Source organism: Trichomycterus rosablanca, chromosome 2, assembly GCF_030014385.1.
Source record: "Trichomycterus rosablanca isolate fTriRos1 chromosome 2, fTriRos1.hap1, whole genome shotgun sequence".
NCBI lineage: Eukaryota > Metazoa > Chordata > Actinopteri > Siluriformes > Trichomycteridae > Trichomycterus > Trichomycterus rosablanca.
Genome location: NC_085989.1, coordinates 17870657 through 17894757, shown reverse-complemented (window position 1 = coordinate 17894757; position 24101 = coordinate 17870657). Strand labels below are relative to the sequence as shown.

Here is a 24101-nt window from a genome sequence, read left to right as displayed (position 1 = left end):
TTCACCAGAGCTGCACAGGTTGCTACTGGAATCCTCTTCCACTCCTCCATGATGACATCACGGAGCTGGTGGATGTTAGACACCTTGAACTCCTCCACCTTCCACTTGAGGATGCGCCACAGGTGCTCAATTGGGTTTAGTCCATCACCTTTACCTTCAGCTTCCTCAGCAAGGCAGTTGTCATCTTGGAGGTTGTGTTTGGGGTCGTTATCTTGTTGGAAAGTTTCGAAGGGAGGGGATCATGCTCTGTTTCAGAATGTCACAGTACATGTTGGAATTAATGTTTCCCTCAATGAACTGCAGCTCCCAGGGCCAGCAACACTCATGCAGCGCAAGACCATGATGCTACCACCACCATGCTTGACTGTAGGCAAGATACAGTTGTCTTGGTACTTCTCACCAGGGTGCCGCCACACATGCTGGACACCATCTGAGCCAAACAAGTTTATCTTGGTCTCGTCAGACCACAGGGCATTCCAGTAATCCATGTTCTTGGACTGCTTGTCTTCAGCAAACTGTTTGCTGGCTTTCTTGTGCGTCAGCTTCCTTCTGGGATGACGACCATGCAGACAGAGTTGATGCAGTGTGCGGCGTATGGTCTGAGCACTGACAGGCTGACCTCCCACGTCTTCAACCTCTGCAGCAATGCTGGCAGCACTCATGTGTCTATTTTTTAAAGCCAACCTCTGGATATGACGCCGAACACGTGGACTCAACTTCTTTGGTCGACCCTGGCGAAGCCTGTTCTGAGTGGAACCTGTCCTGGAAAACCGCTGTATGACCTTGGCCACCATGCTGTAGCTCAGTTTCAGGGTGTTAGCAATCTTCTTATAGCCCAGGCCATCTTTGTGGAGAGCAACAATTCTATTTCTCACATCCTCAGAGAGTTCTTTGCCATGAGGTGCCATGTTGAATATCCAGTGGCCAGTATGAGAGAATTGTACCCAAAACACCAAATTTAACAGCCCTGCTCCCCATTTACACCTGGGACCTTGACACATGACACCAGGGAGGGACAACGACACATTTGGGCACAATTTGGACATGTTCACTGTCGGGTGTACTCACTTATGTTGCCAGCTATTTAGACATTAATGGCTGTGGGTTGAGTTATTTTCAGAAGACAGTAAATCTACACTGCTATACATTTACATTTACATTTTCAGCATTTAGCAGACGCTTTTATCCAAAGCGACTTACACAATGAGCGGAACACGATGAGCAATTGAGGGTTAAGGGCCTTGCTCAGGGACCCAACAGTGGCAACTTGGTGGTGGCGGGGCTTGAACCGGCAACCTTCTGTTTACTAGTCCAGTACCTTAACCACTGAGCTACCACTGGCCAGCTCAGTGGCTATACAGTGGCTATACAAGTGGCTATACCACTGGCTATACAAGTTGTACACTGACTACTCTAAGTTATATCCAAGTTTCATGTCTATAGTGTTGTCCCATGAAAAGATATAATGAAATATTTGCAGAAATGTGAGGGGTGTACTCACTTTTGTGATACACTGTATATATATACACTGGTGCTGGTCATAAAATTAGAATATCATGAAAAAGTTGATTTATTTCAGTAATTCCATTCAAAAAGTGTAACCTGTGTATTATATTCATTCATTACGCACAGACTGATATATTTCAAATGTTTATTTCTTTTAATGTTGATGATTATAACTGACAACTAATGAAAACCCCAAATTCAGTATCTCAGAAAATTAGAATATTGTGACAAGGTACAATATTGAAGACACCTGGTGGCACACTCTAATCAGCTAATTAACTCAAAACACCTGCAAAGGCCTTTAAATGGTCTCTCAGTCTAGTTCTGTAGGCTACACAATCATGGGGAAGACTGCTGACTTGACAGTTGTCCAAAAGACGACCATTGACACCTTGCACAAGGAGGGCAAGACACAAAAGGTCATTGCTAAAGAGGCTGGCTGTTCACAGAGCTCTGTGTCCAAGCACATTAATAGAGAGGCGAAGGGAAGGAAAAGATGTGGTAGAAAAAAGTGTACAAGCAATAGGGATAACTGCACCCTGGAGAGGATTGTGAAACAAAACCCATTCAAAAATGTGGGGGAGATTCACAAAGAATGGACTGCACCAAGAACCACCACGCACAGACGTATACAAGACATGGGTTTCAGCTGTCGCATTCCTTGTGTCAAGCCACTCTTGAACAAGAGACAGCGTCAGAAGTGTCTCGCCTGGGCAAAAACAGGACAAAAAGGACTGCTGAGTGGTCCAAAGTTATGTTCTCTGATGAAAGTAAATTTTGCATTACCTTTGGAAATCAAGGTCCCAGAGTCTGGAGGAAGAGAGGAGAGTTGCTTGAGGTCCAGTGTAAAGTTTCCACAGTCAGTGATGGTTTGGAGTGCCATGTCATCTGCTGGTGTTGGTCCACTGTGTTTTCTGAGGTCCAAGGTCAACGTAGCCATCTACCAGGAAGTTTTAGAGCACTTCATGCTTCCTGCTGCTGACCAACTTTATGGAAATGCAGATTTCATTTTCCAACAGGACTTGGCACCTGCACACAGTGCCAAAGCTACCAGTACCTGGTTTAAGGACCATGGTATCCCTGTTCTTAATTGGCCAGCAAACTCGCCTGACCTTAACCCCATAGAAAATCTATGGGGTATTGTGAAGAAGAAGATGCGATACGCCAGACCCTACAGAAGAGCTGAAGGCCACTATCAGAGCAACCTGGGCTCTCATAACACCTGAGCAGTGCCACAGACTGATGGACTCCATGCCACGCCGCATTGCTGCAGTAATCCAGGCAAAAGGAGCCCCAACTAAGTATTGAGTGCTGTACATGCGCATACTTTTCATGTTCATACTTTTCAGTTGGCCAACATTTCTAAAAATCCTTTTTTTGGTCTTAAGTAATATTCTAATTTTCTGAGATACTGAATTTGGGGTTTTCATTAGTTGTCAGTTATGATCATCAACGTTAAAAGAAATAAACATGAAATATTTGAAATATATCAGTCTGTGTGTAATGAATGAATATAGGCTACAATATACTTCTGGATTGATGCATGAAAAGTTAATTGTGCGCCAATTTATAAGCTTGATATGCAATAGATGGCGAATGCAAATGTATATTTTAATACCAGTAATTTAGAGATCTATTGGTTATTAGTTTTTAACAAATGTTTTCTTAATGAATGATTTGCTTTTTGTGATGTAATAATGAGAAATTATATGATAATCGGATTCAGTTTTTAACTGGCGGTGCCTTTTCACAGGCTGAGTCAACAAAAAACGACTTAAACCTCGTTCGTAGTTTCGGAGACTTAAGAGGGCTTTTGGGGAACACTCGCAAAATTGGCGTTCTTAAAGTTACGTCGTTCTTAAAGTTGTTCTTAAATCTCTAGGATCAATCGTTATCGAGAAACGCACCCCTGACCAATAGCTCGTCAGATGTAGTCACCTTATACAATATGAAAAAACATGCGTATATAAAAACACATATTTACATTTATATATTACTTTATATATTTATTCGAAAATGTATTTTTATAAATTTTCTCCTCACGTTTATTTATTTAAACTTGGCTGCCGTTTGTGTACATATTTTTTGTATTAATATATACTGTTCGCATGGGCGGATCTACCGGGGTGGCATAGGGTGGCAAATGCCACCCTAAAAGAAAGCCTTGCCACCCCTGCTGCCACCCCAGTTGGCAGCAACGAATAAAAAAAAAAGTTATGGCCAATTTGACATTTACGAGCGCGAATCTCCAATGTCCGACTGCAGTGAACGTAGCACGAGATAACGTCAGAGCTGCGCGAAGCGAGGGAGCCAGGAGACACGGGAGGAAAAAGGTAAAAACTGATTAACTATCTATCAAGAAATGAAATTATAATGAAAGCACAGTGCTAGTATAGTCGCAATGCTGATTTTGAGATGATAAAAATCAGGTTGAAGAATGTTATTTCGCTAACTATACATGTAATGTTAGCTAGGTCTGACGTTAGTTCTGTGTAAAGTAGGCTATAAAAGCTAATATTGATTCAACGTCTGTCAAGGAAAACATTGTAAAGTTACTTTGAATCTTACAGAAATGAACCTAAAAATACTCTCCCAGGCTAAAATGTTAGTGTGTGTTAACACAGTCTGATGGTTATAACTAATCAATGACTGTTCCAAATTGATGATGTTTTTACTAGTTGTTATAATGTATAATTAGTTCAGATGTAATGCAGTTTGAATCTTTCCTCCCCTCCATTTTCTAGACGTATCCAAGTCCAGGTGTGAGGTGCCAGTGCAGCCAATGCGAGAGAGTTTCCCTACAGGGAGGAGCAGGGTGAAGCTTCCACAGCGACTGGTACAAATCTCATCCCTGGTTAGAATACTCGCAGTCGAAAGATTCAGCTTACTGTTTATAACTGTAGATAAATTCATTAAGCGTTTTGCTGAGCAACATGGAAATCGCCGCATTCAGCTGTTTACATTTACATTTTCAGCATTTAGCAGACGCTCTTATCCAGAGCGACTTACAGAAGAAGTGCTTCTATAGTGAACATTTAATTTCTCAAGTTTAGGAAAACAACAAAGAACACAAATCTGCTAAAACCTGTTAGAACCAAAGTGCCTTTTTTTTTTTTTTTTTTTTTTTTAATGGAAAAGAATGGAACAAAATGTTAGTAAATAAGTACAAGTCAGCCTAAGTGTTTAGTAAAAAGGTGGGTTTTTAATCGTTTTTTAAAGACAGCAAGAGACTCAGATGTTCGGACAGACAGAGGAAGTTCATTCCACCACTTCGGTGCTAGAACAGAGAACAGCCTTGATGCTTGTCTTCCTTTAGTCCTGGATGGGGGCTCAAGTCGAGCGAGACTAGAGGCTCGGAGGTTGCGTGGTACAGAGCGGGGTTTGATTAGGCCACGAAGGTAGCTTGGGGCTGGTCCATTTTTGGCTTTGTAGGCGAGCGTCAGTGTTTTAAACTGAATGCGTGCAGCTACAGGAAGCCAGTGAAGAGAACGTAGCAGTGGGGTGATGTGGCAGTGTTTGGGTTGGTTAAAAACCAGACGTGCAGCTGCATTTTGAATGAGCTGTAAGGGTTTAATCGTGGACATGGGAGCTCCAGCCAGAAGGGAGTTGCAGTAGTCCAACCGTGAGATTACAAGTGATTGCACCAGAATCTGGGTAGCTTCCCTGGAGAGAAATGGACGAATCTTCCTGATGTTGTACAGGAGGAACCGGCATGATCTTGTCATGTTGGCTATATGAGGAGAGAATGTCAGCTGGTTATCAAGGACAACACCAAGACTTCTTACCTTATTAGATGGTCTGATCTGGGAGTCATCCAGAGAAATTACTAGGTCCTGGGTTGGAGACTGATCTCCAGGAATGAGCAACATCTCTGTCTTGCTGGGATTAAGTTTTAGATGATGAGCCGACATCCATTGTGAGATATCTTGCAGACATGCTGAGATGCGAGCTGAGACTTGCGTGTCTGAAGGAGGAAATGACAGAACGAGCTGAGTGTCATCTGCATAGAAGTGGTAGGAGAAGCCATGGGAGGCTATGACCTTGCCCAGAGAGCGGGTGTAGATAGAGAAAAGAAGTGAGCCAAGTACAGAGCCCTGAGGAACACCGGTTGAGAGAGTGCATGGGGGAGATATGGATCCCCTCCATGACACTTGGTAGGAGCGCCCTTCCAGGTAGGAGGCCATCCATTGCCATGCTGAACCTGTTACTCCAAGGTTGGAGAGAGTGGTCAGGAGAATGCTGTGATTTACTGTGTCGAAGGCTGCAGAGAGGTCAAGAAGAATAAGGACAGATGACAGTTTGGCTGCTTTGGCAGCATGAAGCTTCTCAGTAACAGCTACAAGTGCTGTTTCCGTAGAATGCGCTGCCTTGAAGCCAGACTGGTACGGATCGTGGAGGTCATTCTGAGTGAGAAAGGCAGATAGTTGGTTATAGACAGCACGTTCAAGAATTTTGGATAGAAAAGAGAGGAGTGAGACAGGTCTGTAGTTGTTAATGTCTGTAGTGTCTAGTGTAGGTTTCTTAAGAAGGGGAATGACCTGAACCTTCTTAAAAGCAGTAGGGACAACACCTGATGTCAGGGAGTTGTTGATGATGGGTGTGATGAAGGGGATTAGGTCCTGTGAGATGTCTTTGAGGATGGTGGATGGTATAGGGTCAAGTGCGCATGTAGTGGGATTGCTGGATGAGAGGAGCTGTGTAACCTCATCCATGGTGAGTGGGGTGAAGCTGGTGAGTGTGTTGGTGGGTTGAGAGTCAGTTGAAAGTGGGTCAGTCGGAGAGAAGGATTGATTGATTCTGTCGATCTTGTCCTGAAAGAATGTTGAAAAGTCAGTAGCAGTGAGAGAGGCAGAAGGGGGAGGGGGAGGAGGGTTTAAAAGAGAGGAAAAGATAGCATGAAGCTTACGTGGGTCAGCAGCAGATTGTTCAAGCTTGGCTTTGTAAAAAGATGTTTTTGCAGCAGTCACGTCAGATGAGAACCTGGACAGCAGATCGTGGTAGGAGTGGAGATCAACACTGAGCTTAGATTTCCTCCACTTTCTCTCAGCTGCCCTTAATTCTCTTCTGTTGCTGCGCAGTGCATCTGAAAGCCAAGGAGCTGGGTGAGAAGGTTTTCCTCGTTTGAGGGTAGGAGGACAGAGCTGATCGAGGGATGTTGAAAGAGAAGAGAGTAGAGTATTAGTTGCGGAGTTGAGTGGAAGGGTAGCAAGCATGTCAGGGTTAGGTAGGGAAGTTAGGATGTTGGAGATTAGCAGGAAGGAAGATAAAGAGTGAAGATTGGGGCGTGTTGTAAGGGTGAAAGTGTGGTTGGAGGTAGGAAGAGTTGGGAGACAGTGAGAGAAGGACACAAAGTGATGGTCAGAGAGGTGGAGTGGGGTGACAGTGAGGTCCAGAGCAGAAGCTGGACGGCTGAAGACCAGGTCCAGAAGATTGCCTCCTTTGTGTGTCGGAGGGCTGTGGTTAAAGAGGAGGTCGAAAGATGAAAGAAGAGGAAGAAGGCAGGAGGACTGAAGTGTAGGGAGATTAAAGTCACCAAGAAGAGTTAGAGGAGTTCCATCTGAAGGGAAGAAACTCAGAAGAACATCCAGCTCTTCTATGAAGTCTCCCAGTGCGCCAGGTGGTCTGTAGATGACAATGATATGAAGAGTAATCGGAAAAGTAACAGTAATAGCATGAAATTCAAAAGATGAAATGTTAAGGTGAGAAACATTCACAGTAGTGAATTGCCATTTCCTGGTCAGGAGCAAACCTGTACCACCACCCCTACCAGATCCTCTCGGTGTATGAGAGAAGGTGTAGGCAGAGGATAAGGCTGCTGGTGTTGCTGAGTTCTCGGTGGTGATCCATGTCTCAGTCAGTGCCAGGAAGTCAAGGCTGAGAAAGTGCAAAAGCTGAGATAAAGTCAGCTTTCTGGACGGCTGATTGACAGTTCCAGACCCCACCTACCACCACTGTTTGAGACTGTTGCAACAGTTGGGGGTAGATGAGGTTGCTGGCGTTGCTGTTCCTATAATGTGCCCTCTGATGTCTGCAGGGTCTGTGAGATATAAGCACAGGAATAATTGAGTAGCACATGCTGAGAAAAAGTTTGATAGATTAAACAATGTCAGAGACTGATAGTACTTACCCAAGTTAGTTTAGATTAGTAGAAAAAACCTAGTGATAGAGAAGACCAGTCTGTAGCGGAGATTTAATTTTATACTAAGCTTAGCCCTGCCCCTCAATTCACACCTAGGCCTCTAACAAAAGGCACCTGAAGCCACTTTAACCAATCAGCAAAACACAGATTATTGCATCAGACTATTTTTTAACAATAGTTAAATGCTACTTAAATGCTACTTCAATTCTAGCAATGTTAATAATCAAAGTTACAAAGATAACAAGTCTAGAACAAGTTACAGCAAAAAATATACACTTTAACCAGAAGCTTACCTTACCCAGGAATACAAATGAACACTAAAAGTTACAAGCACTACAAGCACACAGCTGTTATAGTGTTGTTGTTTTTGTTGTTGTTTTTAATGTCTCTTCTTTTGTATATACAGTATAAATCTGTTCAAGCTACTGAGGGACAAATGGGGGGAATGTGTGTTCTGAGTAAACAATAAAAGCGATGTCCAGTACCTTGTTTGAGTGCCATGACCGATTTATTTCCACAGTGTATTTATGCTCACCTTAGTACAGCTCAGTCCATAGATCTTCATGGGTAAGTTTTTCTTTGGATAGTTTCTTCTTGTACAAATGCTGCCTGCAACGCTGCCACTCTGACACAGTCAAAAACTGTTTGCTTTCCCTCTCACACATCTGCCACTCATCACCTGTGTCTTACCTTAATGCCTTTCCTTTGATAATGCCTCACCTACAGTAGTGTTACCATACTTCTATCTCCTATTAAGTGAGATCACATTGTATGGTCACTTATTTCTAATATGAACTGTTTCACATGAAACCTTAAATGCAAGACATTGATTGCATGAGATTAAGTTTGTCTGTATGAGTAAATGGCAGCCCGTGCCCTTTTGTAGTGTGTACATACTATTTCTCGTCAAACTGTGATAACTGTGATTAAATTCAGTATAAATATGTCTGCCATATGTTGCCACCCCTCAAAAATTCCTGCCCCCTCTTGCCACCCCATAAATATTTTTCTAGATCCGCCCCTGACTGTTCGTATTAATATAGATTTTTGGTTTGTCATTCTTTCCCTCACCTATAAAAGAATTGCGCCGTCTACTATAGGATACATTTGCTTTTCATTGTAAAAATAAAAACATAGAAATCTGACGTCACACCTGTTTATTAGATCATTTATTATTTATTGGTCATCTTATGTAAATCCATTAAATGCACAGTAATGCCAGATGCTGTATTGGTGGGAAGTTTAGAAGTAGCGGCTGCTCAGAGCGGCGACCACAACTGCCAAAAACTTATGCCATGCAGCCTGAACTTCAGGGGTGAAAGCTGCTCCCAATTTGGCCGCAATCACGATAGTAAGACAATCGCCCAACAGCTGTAAAATAGAAAACGTCATGTTAGAACGCAAATGAGATCATATAATTTAATATAGCCTACTTTGTTTGATTTCCACATAGATTGACGTACCCTGAAGTTATCGGGGTCCACGTTCAGTTTCTCACAGTGGAGCTGGCTCAGACTGGAGTAGGTGGCTTTGATTTTGTCCAGGTTTTTCACTGCCTTGTCCATAGCGTTCAGCACAACTTTGCCATGTGCAGCAACCTTAGGGTTTCCACTAATAGCAGCTACGCTGCTCAAATCCCCAAATTTACTGAAATATCGCTGAGTCCAGGGGTAGACGATTAGCACTCTGTCGTAAATAGAAGTAGATTACATTAAAGTTAAGTACATTACATTTCGTAAGGCTGAATCACATGCATATTTGTTCCTGTTTATCTAATACATACTAAAGACATATTGTAATGACTACAGTCCTCTATAGACAGCGTTACCTTGCCAGAGCCTGGGGTCCGATTTCATCGACACTGAGTTTGCCCCAGACACCTGTAATGGCGCTGCGCTCGGCATCTGACCACGCGACCATGTTGACTGATTTTGCTTAGCTTTGAGTTTTGCAGCACTAACAGTGACTCTCAAGCGCTAGTGGAGCGATGGCCTGACTTTTTATTTGCTCTTTATCTCCGCCCACATCAATACGTAGAGACCTGATTCAAACGAGAGTTTATTCAAAATTAATAAACTGAAATGCTTTATTCACAAAAGTATTTAGACCCTTTGCTGTAGAGCTGGTGGTCAAAAGCATCATGTTTGATTAAATTATTTTTAAGATGTGTTAAATTAAGTCCACCTGTTGTTTGATTCGATTGGACATAATTTAGAAAGAGGGTAAAATGGTCCACAATTTACACTGACTGGCCAGAAAGAAACAATCCATGAAGTCTGTGGATCTCTTTAATGAAATTATGGCAAATATAGATCAGAAAATTAATTTAAAACAATATCTAATGCTTTGAGTGCTTGAGTGTATTTTTGCAATGAGTGTATTTTGAAGCTTAGCACAACCTTGAACCATTCTCGAACTAGCCCTATCTGTGCAGCACTATATCTGACAAAATTTGGACTGCATATTACCTGGATAATCTCATACATATGATGAAACATGGTGGTGGCAGCATCATACTATAGAAAAAAAACGTGTAAAACTGAGGGGCATAAATGCAGCAAATACAGAAAAAAATTGAATGAAATGTCTTTCAGAGAGCACATCTTTCAACAGCCAAAGCATTATTGGAGTGGTTTTAGAGCAAGTATTTGTCTGTCCATAAGTGGACCAGACAAAGCCCATACTTCAACACCAGTATTGAAACAGTTTATTTACCACAAGCATTGAAAAAAGAATATAAATTATTATTATTATTATAGTGGTATGATAGTAGTATTGTTTTTGTTGTTGTAACCCTTGACATGTTACACCAATTCATATTTTATCTTATTTAGCACTTATTTAGCACATGGCTCTGACTTGCCTGATAAGGCCAGTTTGACTGCCATATCAAATGTTATGTATTAATGCTCGTTTAAATATAATAATTCATTTTTAATCTTTGAGTATTTCAGATGATCGTTTAAAAAAAGCAAACAAACCTCACAAGTCTTAAACTATGAACAGACGCCAACAATGAAGTGCGTTTAACTGCGTTAATCAACGACGACACAGTTCTGAACTTTTTAACGATTTAGAAACAAACACGTAAATTATTTTTTCTTTTAATGACCAAAAATTATAAACTTGTCTATTGGGTTTAACTAACATTAAACGCAAAACGACTTCTGAACTTTGTAATTACTGAGGTAAGCTGTTTGGGGTGGGCTTGCAAGCATTGCTGGGTGGGGCACATCTAGAGACTATAAGAATAACCTGCTGTTGCCACAGTTTATGTTCTCCTTCTCTATCAAACACCAGGAAACACCGAAATGAGTCTGACAGCTAAGGACAAGGCCCTGGTCAAGGGTTTCTGGGGTAAAATCTCTGGAAAAGCTGACGCTCTTGGTCATGAGGCTCTGGCAAGGTAAGGAGCTCAATGTTATATATTTAATTTAAATGACAATACAGTGTTTGAACAGAAAATAATAATAACCTCTCCACAGAATGCTCGTTGTCTACCCTCAAACCAAAACCTATTTTGCCCATTGGCCTGACACATCTCCCGGATCTGAGCCAGTCAAGAAGCACGGTCATACTGTGATAAGCGCCGTTGGCGATGCCGTGGGGAAGATCGATGACCTTCTTGGTGGACTGAGCGGCCTGAGCGATCTGCACGCTTTTAAGATGCGCGTGGATCCCAGCAACTTCAAGGTAAGCTTTGCTCACAGAAACGTCTGTAGTACACATGCAACAAACAGTTAATAAGTTCTGGATGTTTTCCTGTTTTCCTCAGATTTTGTCTCACAACATCCTCGTGGCTTGTGCCGTGAACTTCCCTGGTGATTTTACTCCTGAGGTGCACGTCTCTATGGACAAGTTTCTCTGCGCCTTGTCTGCAGCTCTTGCAGATAAATACAGATAAATAAGAAATGGTCGTTGTTTATGGCTCTATATGTATTATTAAGAGAGCTGTTTAAAACAATACTACAATAAAGCCATTCTATTATGATGCGTCTCTTGTTTAATAATCACTGCGCACGTGCAACCCAATAAGTCCATTAAAAGACATCTAAGGACGATGAAAATATTGACACAATGTTAACTGTAGATCAATTAACAAAAAATACGCAACGAATTGTCAAAACAAATAATTTAATTAGGTACAGTTAGTTTCTTACTCAGTTAAAGGCCAGGCTTGGATGTTCAGTTTTTAATAACATTTCTTTTTTTAATGCTCTAAAAATCTTGAATTGGGCTACGATGGTGGCCCATCTTGATTAAATACATTGCATATTTTCTTATTAATAATAACTTAATAACCGATCTATATAAGAATAAAAACACATGACATAGACAGTATAAAGGAAAGATTACTGTATGATAGACCACTAGGCTTATATGAGATACATGACATGTGGACCAGATATACGTTGTCTACTGACCAGTCTCGTTGGATCTACTATTGTGTTGGTCACCACAAGAATGCAGAAATAAATGAATATAAAATAAATACATTAAAATACAGAAGTAAATAAATTGAAATAAATGAAAATATATATGAATGCATTTATTACAGTAAAGGCCAATAATCTAAAATCACTTGTGAAAATGCGTCTATTTGGCATGCTATATTACCAGTGAATCAGCAAAACAGTAAAAGTTAAATAATTTTTAAAAAATACGTACAATTTATAATTTCTCAGAGGTTTGTATTACTGAAATGCAAGCGTGCAAAATCATGTGCATTTTACAAAAAATTACCCTTTTACTTAAATTAATATACCAATTTAGTTGATTTGTAATGAAGAAAAATATTACATTTGAGCGCTATTAAAATTTTAGCGCACCTTTAGTTGGCATTTTTAACTCAGGTTTGTCCCTCGTTTATATATTAATGTAATCCATATTATTTTCATGCATTTGTTAATGCATGCTTATTTTCAAACTATTCAAAATATATATAAACAAGTGGTATGCAAACTGAGTTAAAAATTACTAAATAACACAGAAAGCTAAGTTCTAAAGACAATTTATATTTTCTTTTTATCTTTATTCTTGACTTTATTTTATTTTACTAAATAAGTGGAGCCTTGTGGTTATTTTCTTAAGGATGTATTACAATAATAATAATACTTATCATTAATACAAAAAAATTATACTTTTATTGATGTCGAGTACATTTTAGAAGGGCTTAGATTTAATCGTGTGTGTTTAAAAATGAAATTGTTTTAAAAAGCAAATATTTTGGGGAGTCAAACACTCAAACTCACAAAGTGGCCGGTTCCAGCTCTCTTTCCAAAAGCTGTGGCGAAATCTCCGAAGATTAGGTTTCCCGGTCCCAGTGGTTTCTAATGTCTTCTTTTTTTTGTATGCAGTGGTAGTACCCATTTTCTTTATAAAACGATTGAATTTCAGCTTCACTCTTATTACAACCGTTTAAATGTGGTAAAATGTTTTATTTTTTAATAAATTGTGTTTTTGTAAGATGTTTATGCTTCAAAATATTTTGTTTATTTTACTGTTTAAAAAAAGCTTTTAGTGCTTTCACCTTTTAAAAGTGTTTTATTCTAAAACAGTTTTATGCATTACTCCTTAATAATACATAATCTTGTTGAAGTTGCTCATTTCCCCACATTGATTCAAACGGTTGTTGTAAATTCAATAACTAAAACTCTTAAAATATTCCCTATTTTTCCGTTTATCAATTTGCCTAGTGTGTTCAATTTACCTTAACCTATTAGTAATGTATTACAATGCGTTCACGTATACCGTTTTTATGTAGCTCCTGTTTAATTTATTTTTTCAACCGTTTATAACCAGTTTATTTAAAACAAACAACGCTTTTATCTGTATCTTAGAAGACAATCTAAATAAACTAAATTACAAATGTTTGACTTAAAAATGTTTTGCCATTTGGCTTTTAAATAAATGCTAAGATCACACGCTACATTTTCATTGTTACATTTACTTAAGTAACTTTACTTGAGGGAGTAATTTAAACTGTGAATGTTTTCACTCGTATCTGAGTAAATTTGCAGTTTCAAATATACTTGTAATAAAAGTATATTGCATATAAACGATCCGATAGTGTCCCAAAAAGACCAAATTTGATCTCCCGTTTAATTGATGCTTAGATTGTGTGTGCTGGAGTATCGTTATATGTATGTTTATATTCAATCGTATTCTGATAGAAACCTTAAATTTAAACTTATTTTTGTTAGCATCACCTATATATGCTTAAAAAGACGGTGTTTACGTGTTGAGAAAGTGTCGAGAAGAAGTCATCAAGGTTTCCCAAAAGTTATTAATTGCTACAACACGAAATTTAATCAGATTCGGCTTAAAGGTAAGATCTCATTTGTGTGCATCTCTTCGATGTTTAGACTCGTTCAATAATGTTTGTATTTTAATATTTTTGTCACCCTTTAATCCTATGTAACTAGCTATTTGTATATATTTATAACTTTTTTATTAATACTGCTTTTCAATGTAAAACCAAAAAACGTAAAAAAACGTAAAAAGACGTTACAATTATTTGCTACATCACTTAAAATTTATTGGTTTCATTCATGTAATGTAAATCCATTAAATGCGAAGTAATGCCAGATGCTGTATTGGTGGGAAGTTTAGAAGTAGCGGCTGCTCAGAGCGGCGACCACAACTGCCAAAAACTTATGCCATGCAGCCTGAACTTCAGGGGTGAAAGCTGCTCCCAATTTGGCCGCAATCACGATAGTGAGACAATCGCCCAACAGCTGTAAAATAGAAAACGTCATGTTAGAACGCAAATGAGATCATATAATTTAATATAGCCTACTTTGTTTGATTTCCACATAGATTGACGTACCCTGAAGTTATCGGGGTCCACGTTCAGTTTCTCACAGTGGAGCTGGCTCAGACTGGAGTAGGTGGCTTTGATGTGGTCCAGGTTTTTCACTGCCTTCTCCATAGCGTTCAGCACAACTTTGCCATGTGCAGCAACCTTAGGGTTTCCACTAATAGCAGCTACGCTGCTCAAATCCCCAAATTTACTGAAATAACGCTGAGTCCAGGGGTAGACGATTAGCACTCTGTCGTAAATAGAAGTAGATTACATTAAAGTTAAGTACATTACATTTCGTAAGGCTGAATCACATGCATATTTGTTCCTGTTTATCTAATACATACTAAAGACATATTGTAATGACTACAGTCCTCTATAGACAGCATTACCTTGCCAGAGCCTGGGGTCCGATTTCATCGACACTGAGTTTGCCCCAGACACCTGTAATGGCGCTGCGCTCGGCATCTGACCACGCGACCATGTTGACTGATTTTGCTTAGCTTTGAGTTTTGCAGCACTAACAGTGACTGTCAAGTGAGAGCGATGGCCTGACTTTTTATTTGCTCTTTATCCCCGCCCACATTAATTCTTACCAGAATCAAGGAGATTGTTCAGAAGTTGTTGAAAGAGACGTTTTGTTTTGTTACAGTTTAGGCACAAACACGTCATTATCTATGAATCATCATTTGAATAACAGAGTATGTTGAAATTTATGAAAATAAATAAATATGTCTTTACTAATACATATATAAATAAATAACGACTTTACATCTATCAAATTAATGCATATATATTAATTATAAATATTTGGCTATTTGTGTGTAACATGTCTTTAACATGTATTACCAACGAGTTTATTTATTACGTGTGTGTGTGCGTGTGTGTGTGTGTGTGTGTCTGCGCGCGTGTGTGTGTGTGGTGTGTGTGGTGTATAGTATATATATATATATATATATATATATATATATATATATATATATATATATATATATATATAAAGCTTGTAGCAAATAAATAAGGATGCAAATATTTTACCATTAAAAAATGAAATTGTATATTGTATACGTTGACTCAATTCTTACTTCAACGGTAATCCAATGCCATTTTTTATCTAATAGACCTGTTACACCCAATACTTTTTTTAATTGGGCACACTTATCTGTGATAAACCAGGATGTTCCGATCGACTTCAATTGGCTCATGACATGCTTTTCTAATATAAGATCAGTTTCAACTAGCCTAAACGTCAATCAAATGTACATTATTAATGCTCGTTAAAATATAAAGCTTTTTTATTTGTAAGCACTTAAAAATACAAAAAGCAAGCCCAAACATCACCTTACTAATCCGAGATATAAAATGAAAAGTCCAAATACTTCTACAATTAAGAAAAACGATCTTTAAAATTATATAAATACTTAAAACATATGCTATAATAACAGTAAAGTAATGTAATAATTTTTATTAGGATACCATGGAAAGCAAAAAAGTCTTTTTTGACAACGAATTTTAAAATTATTTATTAATTTCAATTAAAATTGTACACAAAAAAATAATATAACAGGCTGTTTGATGTGGGCTTGCCAGCATTGCTGGGTGGGGCACATCTAGACACTATAAAAATACCTTGTCTTGTTTTTGCCACAGCTCATGTTCTCTGGTAATTCAATAAAGTACATTCCAAAATGAGTCTGACAGCTAAGGACAAGGCCCTGGTCAAGGGTTTCTGGGGTAAAATCTCTGGAAAAGCTGACGCTCTTGGTCATGAGGCTCTGGCAAGGTAAGGAGCTCAATGTTATATATTTAATTTAAATGACAATACAGTGTTTGAATTGAAAATAAAAAACAACCTCTCCACAGAATGCTCGTTGTCTACCCTCAAACCAAAACCTATTTTGCCCATTGGCCTGACACATCTCCCGGATCTGAGCCAGTCAAGAAGCACGGTCATACTGTGATAAGCGCCGTTGGCGATGCCGTGGGGAAGATCGATGACCTTCTTGGTGGACTGAGCGGCCTGAGCGATCTGCACGCTTTTAAGATGCGCGTGGATCCCAGCAACTTCAAGGTAAGCTTTGCTCACAGAAACGTCTGTAGTACACATGCAACAAACAGTTAATAAGTTCTGGATGTTTTCCTGTTTTCCTCAGATTTTGTCTCACAACATCCTCGTGGCTTGTGCCGTGAACTTCCCTGGTGATTTTACTCCTGAGGTGCACGTCTCTATGGACAAGTTTCTCTGCGCCTTGTCTGCAGCTCTTGCAGATAAATACAGATAAATAAGAAATGGTCGTTGTTTATGGCTCTATATATATTATTAAGAGAGCTGTTTAAAACAATACTACAATAAAGTCATTTCAAAACGATATGTCTGTTGGTCAGTAATTACTGGCAGGAGCAATTAAAAGTCAACATAATTTTGACAATTAAAAACATTTAAATAAACATTTAGATAAACATTTAAAGATTATACATATGATTGATGTCTACTTTACCAGCACAAAAACAATCAATAATAAATAAATGCATAATTAAATTCTACAAGCTGCAGTTAGGCCAGGCAATTTAAGCCTTATTTTTAAAACAAAAAATTCTTAGACTTAACAATAGTTACTTCATTGAGTGATCTATTCATTAAGAACTCAATTTCCAGTCTTTTAACAAGTAAATAGTTTAAATGCTCTGAAAAATCCAAAAACCTGCTTAAATCTGCTTGACTGAAATGATGGCTCATTTAATTTTCCTCAATACAAAAAATTGATTACCTAAAAAAAAAATTCTTACAAAAATGCCAATTAAAAGTATTGTTTTTATTTGTACCAAATATATTTTCATTTTAGTTATGCCGTGTCAACACGTTTCAACAAAAAAGCAAAAAAAAATTTTTTAATTGGAACTATTTCCTGAGAAGTTTCAGTGCTATTATATATGCCAGTTGTGTTGATATAAACGTAAAAAGAAACTGTACAAAAAGCAATGTTGACAAATACGACAACGAGTACTATGTGTCTCCAATATTATACCAAAATACGTGCTACTGTAAGTTTATTTTAGTAGGGTAGTCGATGAACGAAACAACAAAAATGTTAATACGTAGTAGTATTTAATAGTTTTTGGATTTACAACAAAATGTCATAAGTACAATAAGAAGGGGAACATTTTATTAATTTAATTGCAATCTGTGTAATAGGCGCAATCTTTTCTGTTCCAGTGCTGCTCACTTCCACAAGATTTTATATAAATATTTACAAAAATGCCTACCACAAGAATATTATATTAAGTTTGTTTCTGTTACTTGTGTGTATGTATGTATGTATGTATGTATGTATGTATGTATGTATGTATGTGTATATGAAGACTATTAAATGCCACTACATATTAAAATTATTGTTGTTTCGTTCATCGACTACCCTACTGAAATAAACTTACAGTGCCACGTATTTTGGTCTTATATTGGAGAACTATAGTACTTGTCGTATTTGTCAACATATATTATGAATGTGTTTTTATTATGTATATTTTATTAATGTACAAATGTGTTGGGGATATTACAAATGCAAGAGTATACCGCAGTTGTTCGATAGAAACGTTCACATAATTGTACCTCAAAAAAGTAAAAATTGAAGAAGTCGTTTTTTAAACATATTAATAGTTAAATGTTGAATGTAAATACTCTGGATATTAGAATTTGTTGGTGTAAGAAAGCGTGTACTGTATTTGCGCGGTACCATTGATGGTAAATGTATGAAACAGCTGATTGACAAAAGAGCTGAACAGTATTTGCTGTTGTTTGCACCTTTCCTATTACAAATCATTAATACTTTCTTATTTGACAGCAGTCCATGTGCAATACATGTTAATAATTGTGCAATATTTGGTTAACTTTCTTTAAAAATACTGTTTATATTTTTGTAATTTTTACTTACTTTCTACTTTTTCATATATGTGTACATATGTGTAAACACTTTGTATTTTTTATATTTTATATTCTTGAAAGCTGCTGTAACACTGCAAATTCCCCCCCGTGGGATAATAAAAGGCTATCTTATCTTATGTCATGTGCATATGTTTTAGAAAGGAAAACAGAATAAACTGAAGATGGAATTTCTTGGCAATTTTATTTATTTATTTATTTTTGCACCGAAAACATCATGTACTGGATCTTTGTATTCGCTGTAAACATCTTTGTATTTTAATAATTTCTTAGTGGTATTGCCTGCCCAGAGCTGACACAACGCAGTCTAAGAGTTTCTGCCAAGCTTCCTGAACCTCAGGAGTGAAGACGGAAGGTCCAAGCTTCATGGCTACACATACAGTGATGCACTCTGCAAGAAGCTGTGAATAAAAATCGGTTTTAATTATTTTAAGCACAAGTAGCATGATCTATCAACATATGCTAAAATTCAACTCTAGCGTTAAAATGTCGTTACATTTTTTATTGTAATTTAAGTGTAATTAGACGTACTTTGAAATTGTCGGGATCCACGTGCAGTTTTTCCGAGTGAATAACACTCAACTGTGCGTAGCTTTGTTTAATATTATCCAGGTTCTTCACAGCTTTCTCCAAACCATGCATGACCACCTTGCCGTGGGCAGCTACCTTGGCGTTTCCTGTAATGGCTGCGGCATTAGACAGATTACCAAAGGAAGCGAAGTACCTCTGGGTCCATGGAAACACAATCAAAACCCTAGACAAAGACATCCGTTATGTTTACAGTGAACAAAAAAGTCAATGCACATTTATCTGATGTTTATAAATATGATGTTTGCCTACCTTGCTAGTGCCTGTGGTCCAATTTCGTCAACGCTGAGCTTTCCCCACACATCACTGATAATGTGGCGTTCGGCATCTGTCCATTCAACCATCGTGGAATCTTACTGATTTTACCAAGCGCAAGAAAACTCTCCTATAAAATTTTGACTTATTTTGCGCAACGAAGCTTAATTTATTAACACTGGCAATCCACGCCCTAAACAAAAAAACTGGATTAGATCCGAACGTAGGGCAGCTCTAAAAAGATAGGCGCCGTGCCAAACATCCAAACTTTTTTTTTGAAACATGGTCAATTGGGCGTTTTTCAACTGCAGTAATGACTAAAAAATTTGCCAAGACAAACAATTAAATAATTAAATGAACGATTATATTTACGATGTGCACATCTGAGATCTATATATATATATATATATATATATATATATAAACCTAAATGTAACAACGAAGAAACGAAAAAACTATATTAATAATAAAATAATAATAATTCATATATTTGAATGACCAAAATGTGCCAAAACTAACCATTTAAATAATTAAATGAACTATTACATTTACAGTTTGCACCTTCGAGACACACACATACACATACATACATTTACATAAATGTAAATATATTTTATATATACATATATATATATATATATATATATATATATATTATACATATTTTATATATACATACATATATTTAAATATATATAACCTATAAAAATATATATATAAAATATATATATATATATACTGTATATATATATATATATATATATATATATATATATATATAAAACCTAAATGTAACAACGAAGTAACTATGAAACTAAATTAATAATAAAATAACAATAATTCATATATATGAATGAATGACAATTAGCCAAAACCAAACATTTAAATAAATAAATGAACGATTAAAATTACAGTGTGCATCTTAGGAGACACACACACACACACACACACACACACACACACACACACATATTTAAAAATTATATATTTTTAACCTACATGTAACAACAAAGAAACTATGAAACTACATTATAATTAAATGTGTCTTTATTAACACCAGTTGGGAAAAGATCCAAAACTGTCCGACCAGTCCAAATACAGGGTGGGGTTTAGGTTTGATATGGCAGGGTGTGCCTCATATCAGGCTAAATAAAAACTGGCACTTCGAACACGCATCAAGTTATATCTCTGACATTGTTTATTGGGTGGAAAAACGGATCAGTGCAGAAATGAGTCTCTCGTCTAAAGACAAAGCTGCCGTTAAGGATATTTGGACCAAGGTCGCTACTAAAGCCGATGACATCGGACACGAAGCACTTGCCAGGTGAGCTAAAGGCTACATTTTTAAGCAACCAGTGTAGTGCATCTTACACCTTTTAGAAGTTATATATCTCATCTGACGCTTTTTTAACTTTTTTGTTTGATTCATGCACTTTTATGCAGACTGTTTGTCGTCTACCCCCCAACAAAGACATACTTTGCCCACTGGTCGGATCTTCATCCCGGATCACCTAATGTGAAAAAGCATGGAAGCGTAATTATGAGGAAAGTTGGAGAGGCTGTTGGCCATATTGACGATCTTAAGGGATTTCTGAGCCCTCTCAGCGACTTGCACGCTTTTAAGCTTCGAGTAGACCCTTCTAATTTCAAGGTAAAAGACTTTCATGGCACTATTTTTAAACCAACCGTGTAATAATGAACAGTAATAATTAAGTTACTAAATCTGTTATTTGCTTTTCTTTATAATAGCTCCTGGCCCACACCGTCATCGTGAGCATTGGAATGTACTTTCCTGCTGATTTTACCCCCGAGGTTCATGTGTCTGTTGACAAGTTTTTTCAGAACCTGGCCCTGGCCCTGGCTGAGAAATACCGCTAAATGAAGAAGCAACTACATAAAAATTCGAAAAAAAATATGACACGTCAGTTTTTTAAAAATAAATACTGATAATAATAAACACAATAAAATATTAACAAAATGTTGTTGCTTTTTATATTTACTCATTGCATCAAAAACTAAATGTGTAACACACCTAACTTTTATAGTAACCCTAATGCTGCATTCATGTTGCATACACCATGCATAAACGGGGTGCGTGATAAAAAATAAAAAGAATTAAATGCAGGGGCTTAAGTGCAGTTGTACATCGTTATGTCATGAAATTTTGCCACAACACTAAACTGCAAGCTAAGCAGCAAGGACAAGGTCATTAGAGAGCTTTAGCTTTAATCTGCGTGTATGTTGTTTGCTTTAAAATGCCTTTGGGAAGAAGACGCTGCTGAAAAGCCTAAAAGAGATTAACACATTACCAGTTATACTTTACTACAATATCAAACAGTTTATGGAACTGTAAAGTAAAGAAATTTATGTTAAAAACTTTAAATCAGAAACCCAAACCATCTTACCGTGTCCGTGTGTTATCTGCAAACACTTGACCACTATAAAGTTAAATAAACAGCATTCATTTTTAGCATACGCTTTTATCCAAAGCGATTTACACAATGAGCGGAACACGATGAGCAACTGAGGGTTAAGGGCCATGCTTAGGGACCCAACAGTGGCAACTTGGTGGTGGCGGGGCTTGAACCGGCAACCTTCTGCTTACTAGTCCAGTACCTTAACAACCGAGCTATCACTGGCATTCGTTCGACCATTAGTCATTACAGTAGAAGTAACACGTAATACTTACTACTCATTTTACTATTTTATAGGCAAATAAAAAATTTGCAACACACTGCAATTACAACTTTAAGTTAAACTCAAGATTACGTTAATTCTGATTAAGAAAAAAAAGAACTAAAGACTCTTCAAGCTCCCTCTGCAGCTATCGAGTACAGGACCGTCATAAACCTAACGTATTTTGTATTCTTGCATGATTTTTTTACTGATGTAAAACTAACTTCTATATTCACACTTCAGTGTTCCTCACCTATACAATCCGTATTTTGAATATAACTTTGTATTTGTTTTATAATAATTTTATAATAAAAAAAGTAAATAGGGTGAAGTCCGGTAATTTTGATATAATACTTTTTGATAGACTACCATTACAACCCACCTAAAAATCTGTGGAGTACCTTAAGTGTTACTTTCAAAATTTGTTATAGATCTCTGCCATTTATAAAAAAGTGAAGTGCCAAGTAAAATACTTTAAAAACTTTGGACTTTCAAACACATTCCGATTTCAAGTTCAAGTAAAATGGGATGGATGGTAGGTTAAATGGGACAATGTCAATAAAGTTAAAAAGGACACCAAACGGAGTCACGTGACGCGATGAAGGTGAACGCTGCGTAGCGGGGAGCTCCGTGACGCGTCATTATTTTTATCCTTTTGAAACTATCCGAAAACTGTCAGAAGTAATTTTTTTTTGCACACAACAGTGAATTATAATTTAAAGATGTCAAAACAACCGAAGATTAATACATTTGGTGAATGTAAGAGGCAATTACGCTCGCGCAAGGCCCCGAAGCAAAAACTAATCAAGATGGCGAGAGCGAATATGAGGATGAACAGACCGATATGGCCCAGGATATCGCCAAAATATATGACACTCTGAAACAAATGGCGAGTGCACTTGAAGGTTTGGCAGCGGTTAAAAAGACTACTGTTTCGATTGAGGGAAAATTATCAGCTCTAATAACCAGGATAACGGACGTGGAAAAAAGACTTGAATTTCTTGAAGATACAAACCGCGAGATAAATGATCAGGCCGCAATTAACCCACCACCAGCTAGATCAGAATTAGCAGTTCTCCACTGCGGTAAAGTTAGTTTTATATTCGACATTCGTTTAACATTCGCCATTCCGATCTATATAAATGGTTCAAAAAACACTTAACACCTACTTATTTTACGAATTCTTGCACAGATTTAAGTGGGCAACATACTACAAAAGCTATTTTATAATAATTTTAAGGTTAAATGTATTTATTTAAAGAAAGATTAAAATGAAACCGCTGATTAAGCGTCAACTTCAGCTAAAGCGTTAGGGAGCGTCATCAAACTAACAGAAAAACGTAGGAAACATTTACTATGCACTTATTACAGAGAAAAAAATCCATTAAAGTCTTGTAATGTATTCATGGATTCATGTCAATCTATTTTTTATAAACACAAATTATTGTATCTCACAACCTACAAACCTTGTTTTATAGATACTGTTTTTATATGTCAGTTTTTTTAATTTAAAATTAAGATAAAAAAATCCATGATATTTTGATATTGGAGACAAATAAATCTATTCAACTATGATATGATTTAATATAATAAACGCAAACTATTTTTAATATACACATATTAATGTCCCTCACATCCTACAAACCTTGTTTTTTAAATAATACTTTTATTTTAAATTTATTTAAATTTATAGTTTATATCAATGAATACGTAATAAGTGTTTATAAGAGATACATCTATTAAACTCTTACATGATTTAATAAAAGAAATCCAAACTATTTTTAATATACACATATTAATGTCCCTCACATCCTACAAACCTTTTTTAAATAATACTTTTATTTTAAATTTATTTTAATTTATAGTTTATATCAATGCATACGTAATAGGTGTGTATAAGAGATAAATCTATTTAACTCTTATATGATTTAATATAATAAAACCAAACTATTTTTAACATACACATATTAATGTCCCTCACATCCTACAAAAGTTGTTTTATAGATACTACTTTTATTTTTAATTTATTTTAATTTATAATTAGGATCAATGAATCCATAATACTTTTATATTGGAACTAAAGAAATCTTTTAAACTCTTACATGATTTAATAAAAGAAACCCAAACTATTTTTAATATACACATATTAATGTCCCTCACATCCTACAAACCTTTTTTAAATAATACTTTTATTTTAA

General features: G+C 37.0%; 6 protein-coding genes and 1 pseudogene across 6 annotated transcripts; 3 read left to right on the top strand and 4 right to left on the bottom strand.

Annotated features, from left to right (window-relative positions):
- Nucleotides 1-5780: 5780 nt before the first annotated feature.
- LOC134330977 (uncharacterized) lies at nucleotides 5781-7443 on the bottom strand (annotated as a pseudogene).
- Nucleotides 7444-8801: 1358 nt separating this feature from the next.
- Nucleotides 8802-9608, bottom strand: LOC134330973 (hemoglobin cathodic subunit beta-like). Its single transcript, XM_063012298.1, has 3 exons — nucleotides 9474-9608; nucleotides 9109-9331; nucleotides 8802-9016 (listed from the first exon to the last, which is right to left on the bottom strand). The coding sequence occupies exons 1-3, from the start codon at nucleotides 9563-9565 to the stop codon at nucleotides 8888-8890; spliced, it is 444 nt and encodes a 147-aa protein (XP_062868368.1). The 5' UTR covers nucleotides 9566-9608; the 3' UTR covers nucleotides 8802-8887.
- Nucleotides 9609-10925: 1317 nt separating this feature from the next.
- Nucleotides 10926-11636, top strand: LOC134330991 (hemoglobin cathodic subunit alpha-like). Its single transcript, XM_063012311.1, has 3 exons — nucleotides 10926-11051; nucleotides 11131-11338; nucleotides 11421-11636. Exons 1-3 carry the CDS (start codon nucleotides 10957-10959, stop codon nucleotides 11547-11549), a joined length of 432 nt encoding a protein of 143 aa, XP_062868381.1. The 5' UTR covers nucleotides 10926-10956; the 3' UTR covers nucleotides 11550-11636.
- Nucleotides 11637-14158: 2522 nt separating this feature from the next.
- LOC134330946 (hemoglobin cathodic subunit beta-like) lies at nucleotides 14159-14985 on the bottom strand. Its single transcript, XM_063012248.1, has 3 exons — nucleotides 14840-14985; nucleotides 14475-14697; nucleotides 14159-14382 (listed from the first exon to the last, which is right to left on the bottom strand). Exons 1-3 carry the CDS (start codon nucleotides 14929-14931, stop codon nucleotides 14254-14256), a joined length of 444 nt encoding a protein of 147 aa, XP_062868318.1. The 5' UTR covers nucleotides 14932-14985; the 3' UTR covers nucleotides 14159-14253.
- A 1108-nt stretch (nucleotides 14986-16093) lies between these two features.
- LOC134330953 (hemoglobin cathodic subunit alpha-like) lies at nucleotides 16094-16816 on the top strand. Its single transcript, XM_063012260.1, has 3 exons — nucleotides 16094-16230; nucleotides 16311-16518; nucleotides 16601-16816. The coding sequence occupies exons 1-3, from the start codon at nucleotides 16136-16138 to the stop codon at nucleotides 16727-16729; spliced, it is 432 nt and encodes a 143-aa protein (XP_062868330.1). The 5' UTR covers nucleotides 16094-16135; the 3' UTR covers nucleotides 16730-16816.
- A 1733-nt stretch (nucleotides 16817-18549) lies between these two features.
- LOC134330941 (hemoglobin subunit beta-like) lies at nucleotides 18550-19375 on the bottom strand. Its single transcript, XM_063012233.1, has 3 exons — nucleotides 19225-19375; nucleotides 18916-19138; nucleotides 18550-18785 (listed from the first exon to the last, which is right to left on the bottom strand). The coding sequence occupies exons 1-3, from the start codon at nucleotides 19314-19316 to the stop codon at nucleotides 18654-18656; spliced, it is 447 nt and encodes a 148-aa protein (XP_062868303.1). The 5' UTR covers nucleotides 19317-19375; the 3' UTR covers nucleotides 18550-18653.
- A 1028-nt stretch (nucleotides 19376-20403) lies between these two features.
- On the top strand, nucleotides 20404-21205 carry LOC134330961 (hemoglobin subunit alpha-like). Its single transcript, XM_063012272.1, has 3 exons — nucleotides 20404-20551; nucleotides 20671-20878; nucleotides 20977-21205. Exons 1-3 carry the CDS (start codon nucleotides 20457-20459, stop codon nucleotides 21103-21105), a joined length of 432 nt encoding a protein of 143 aa, XP_062868342.1. The 5' UTR covers nucleotides 20404-20456; the 3' UTR covers nucleotides 21106-21205.
- Nucleotides 21206-24101: the final 2896 nt, after the last annotated feature.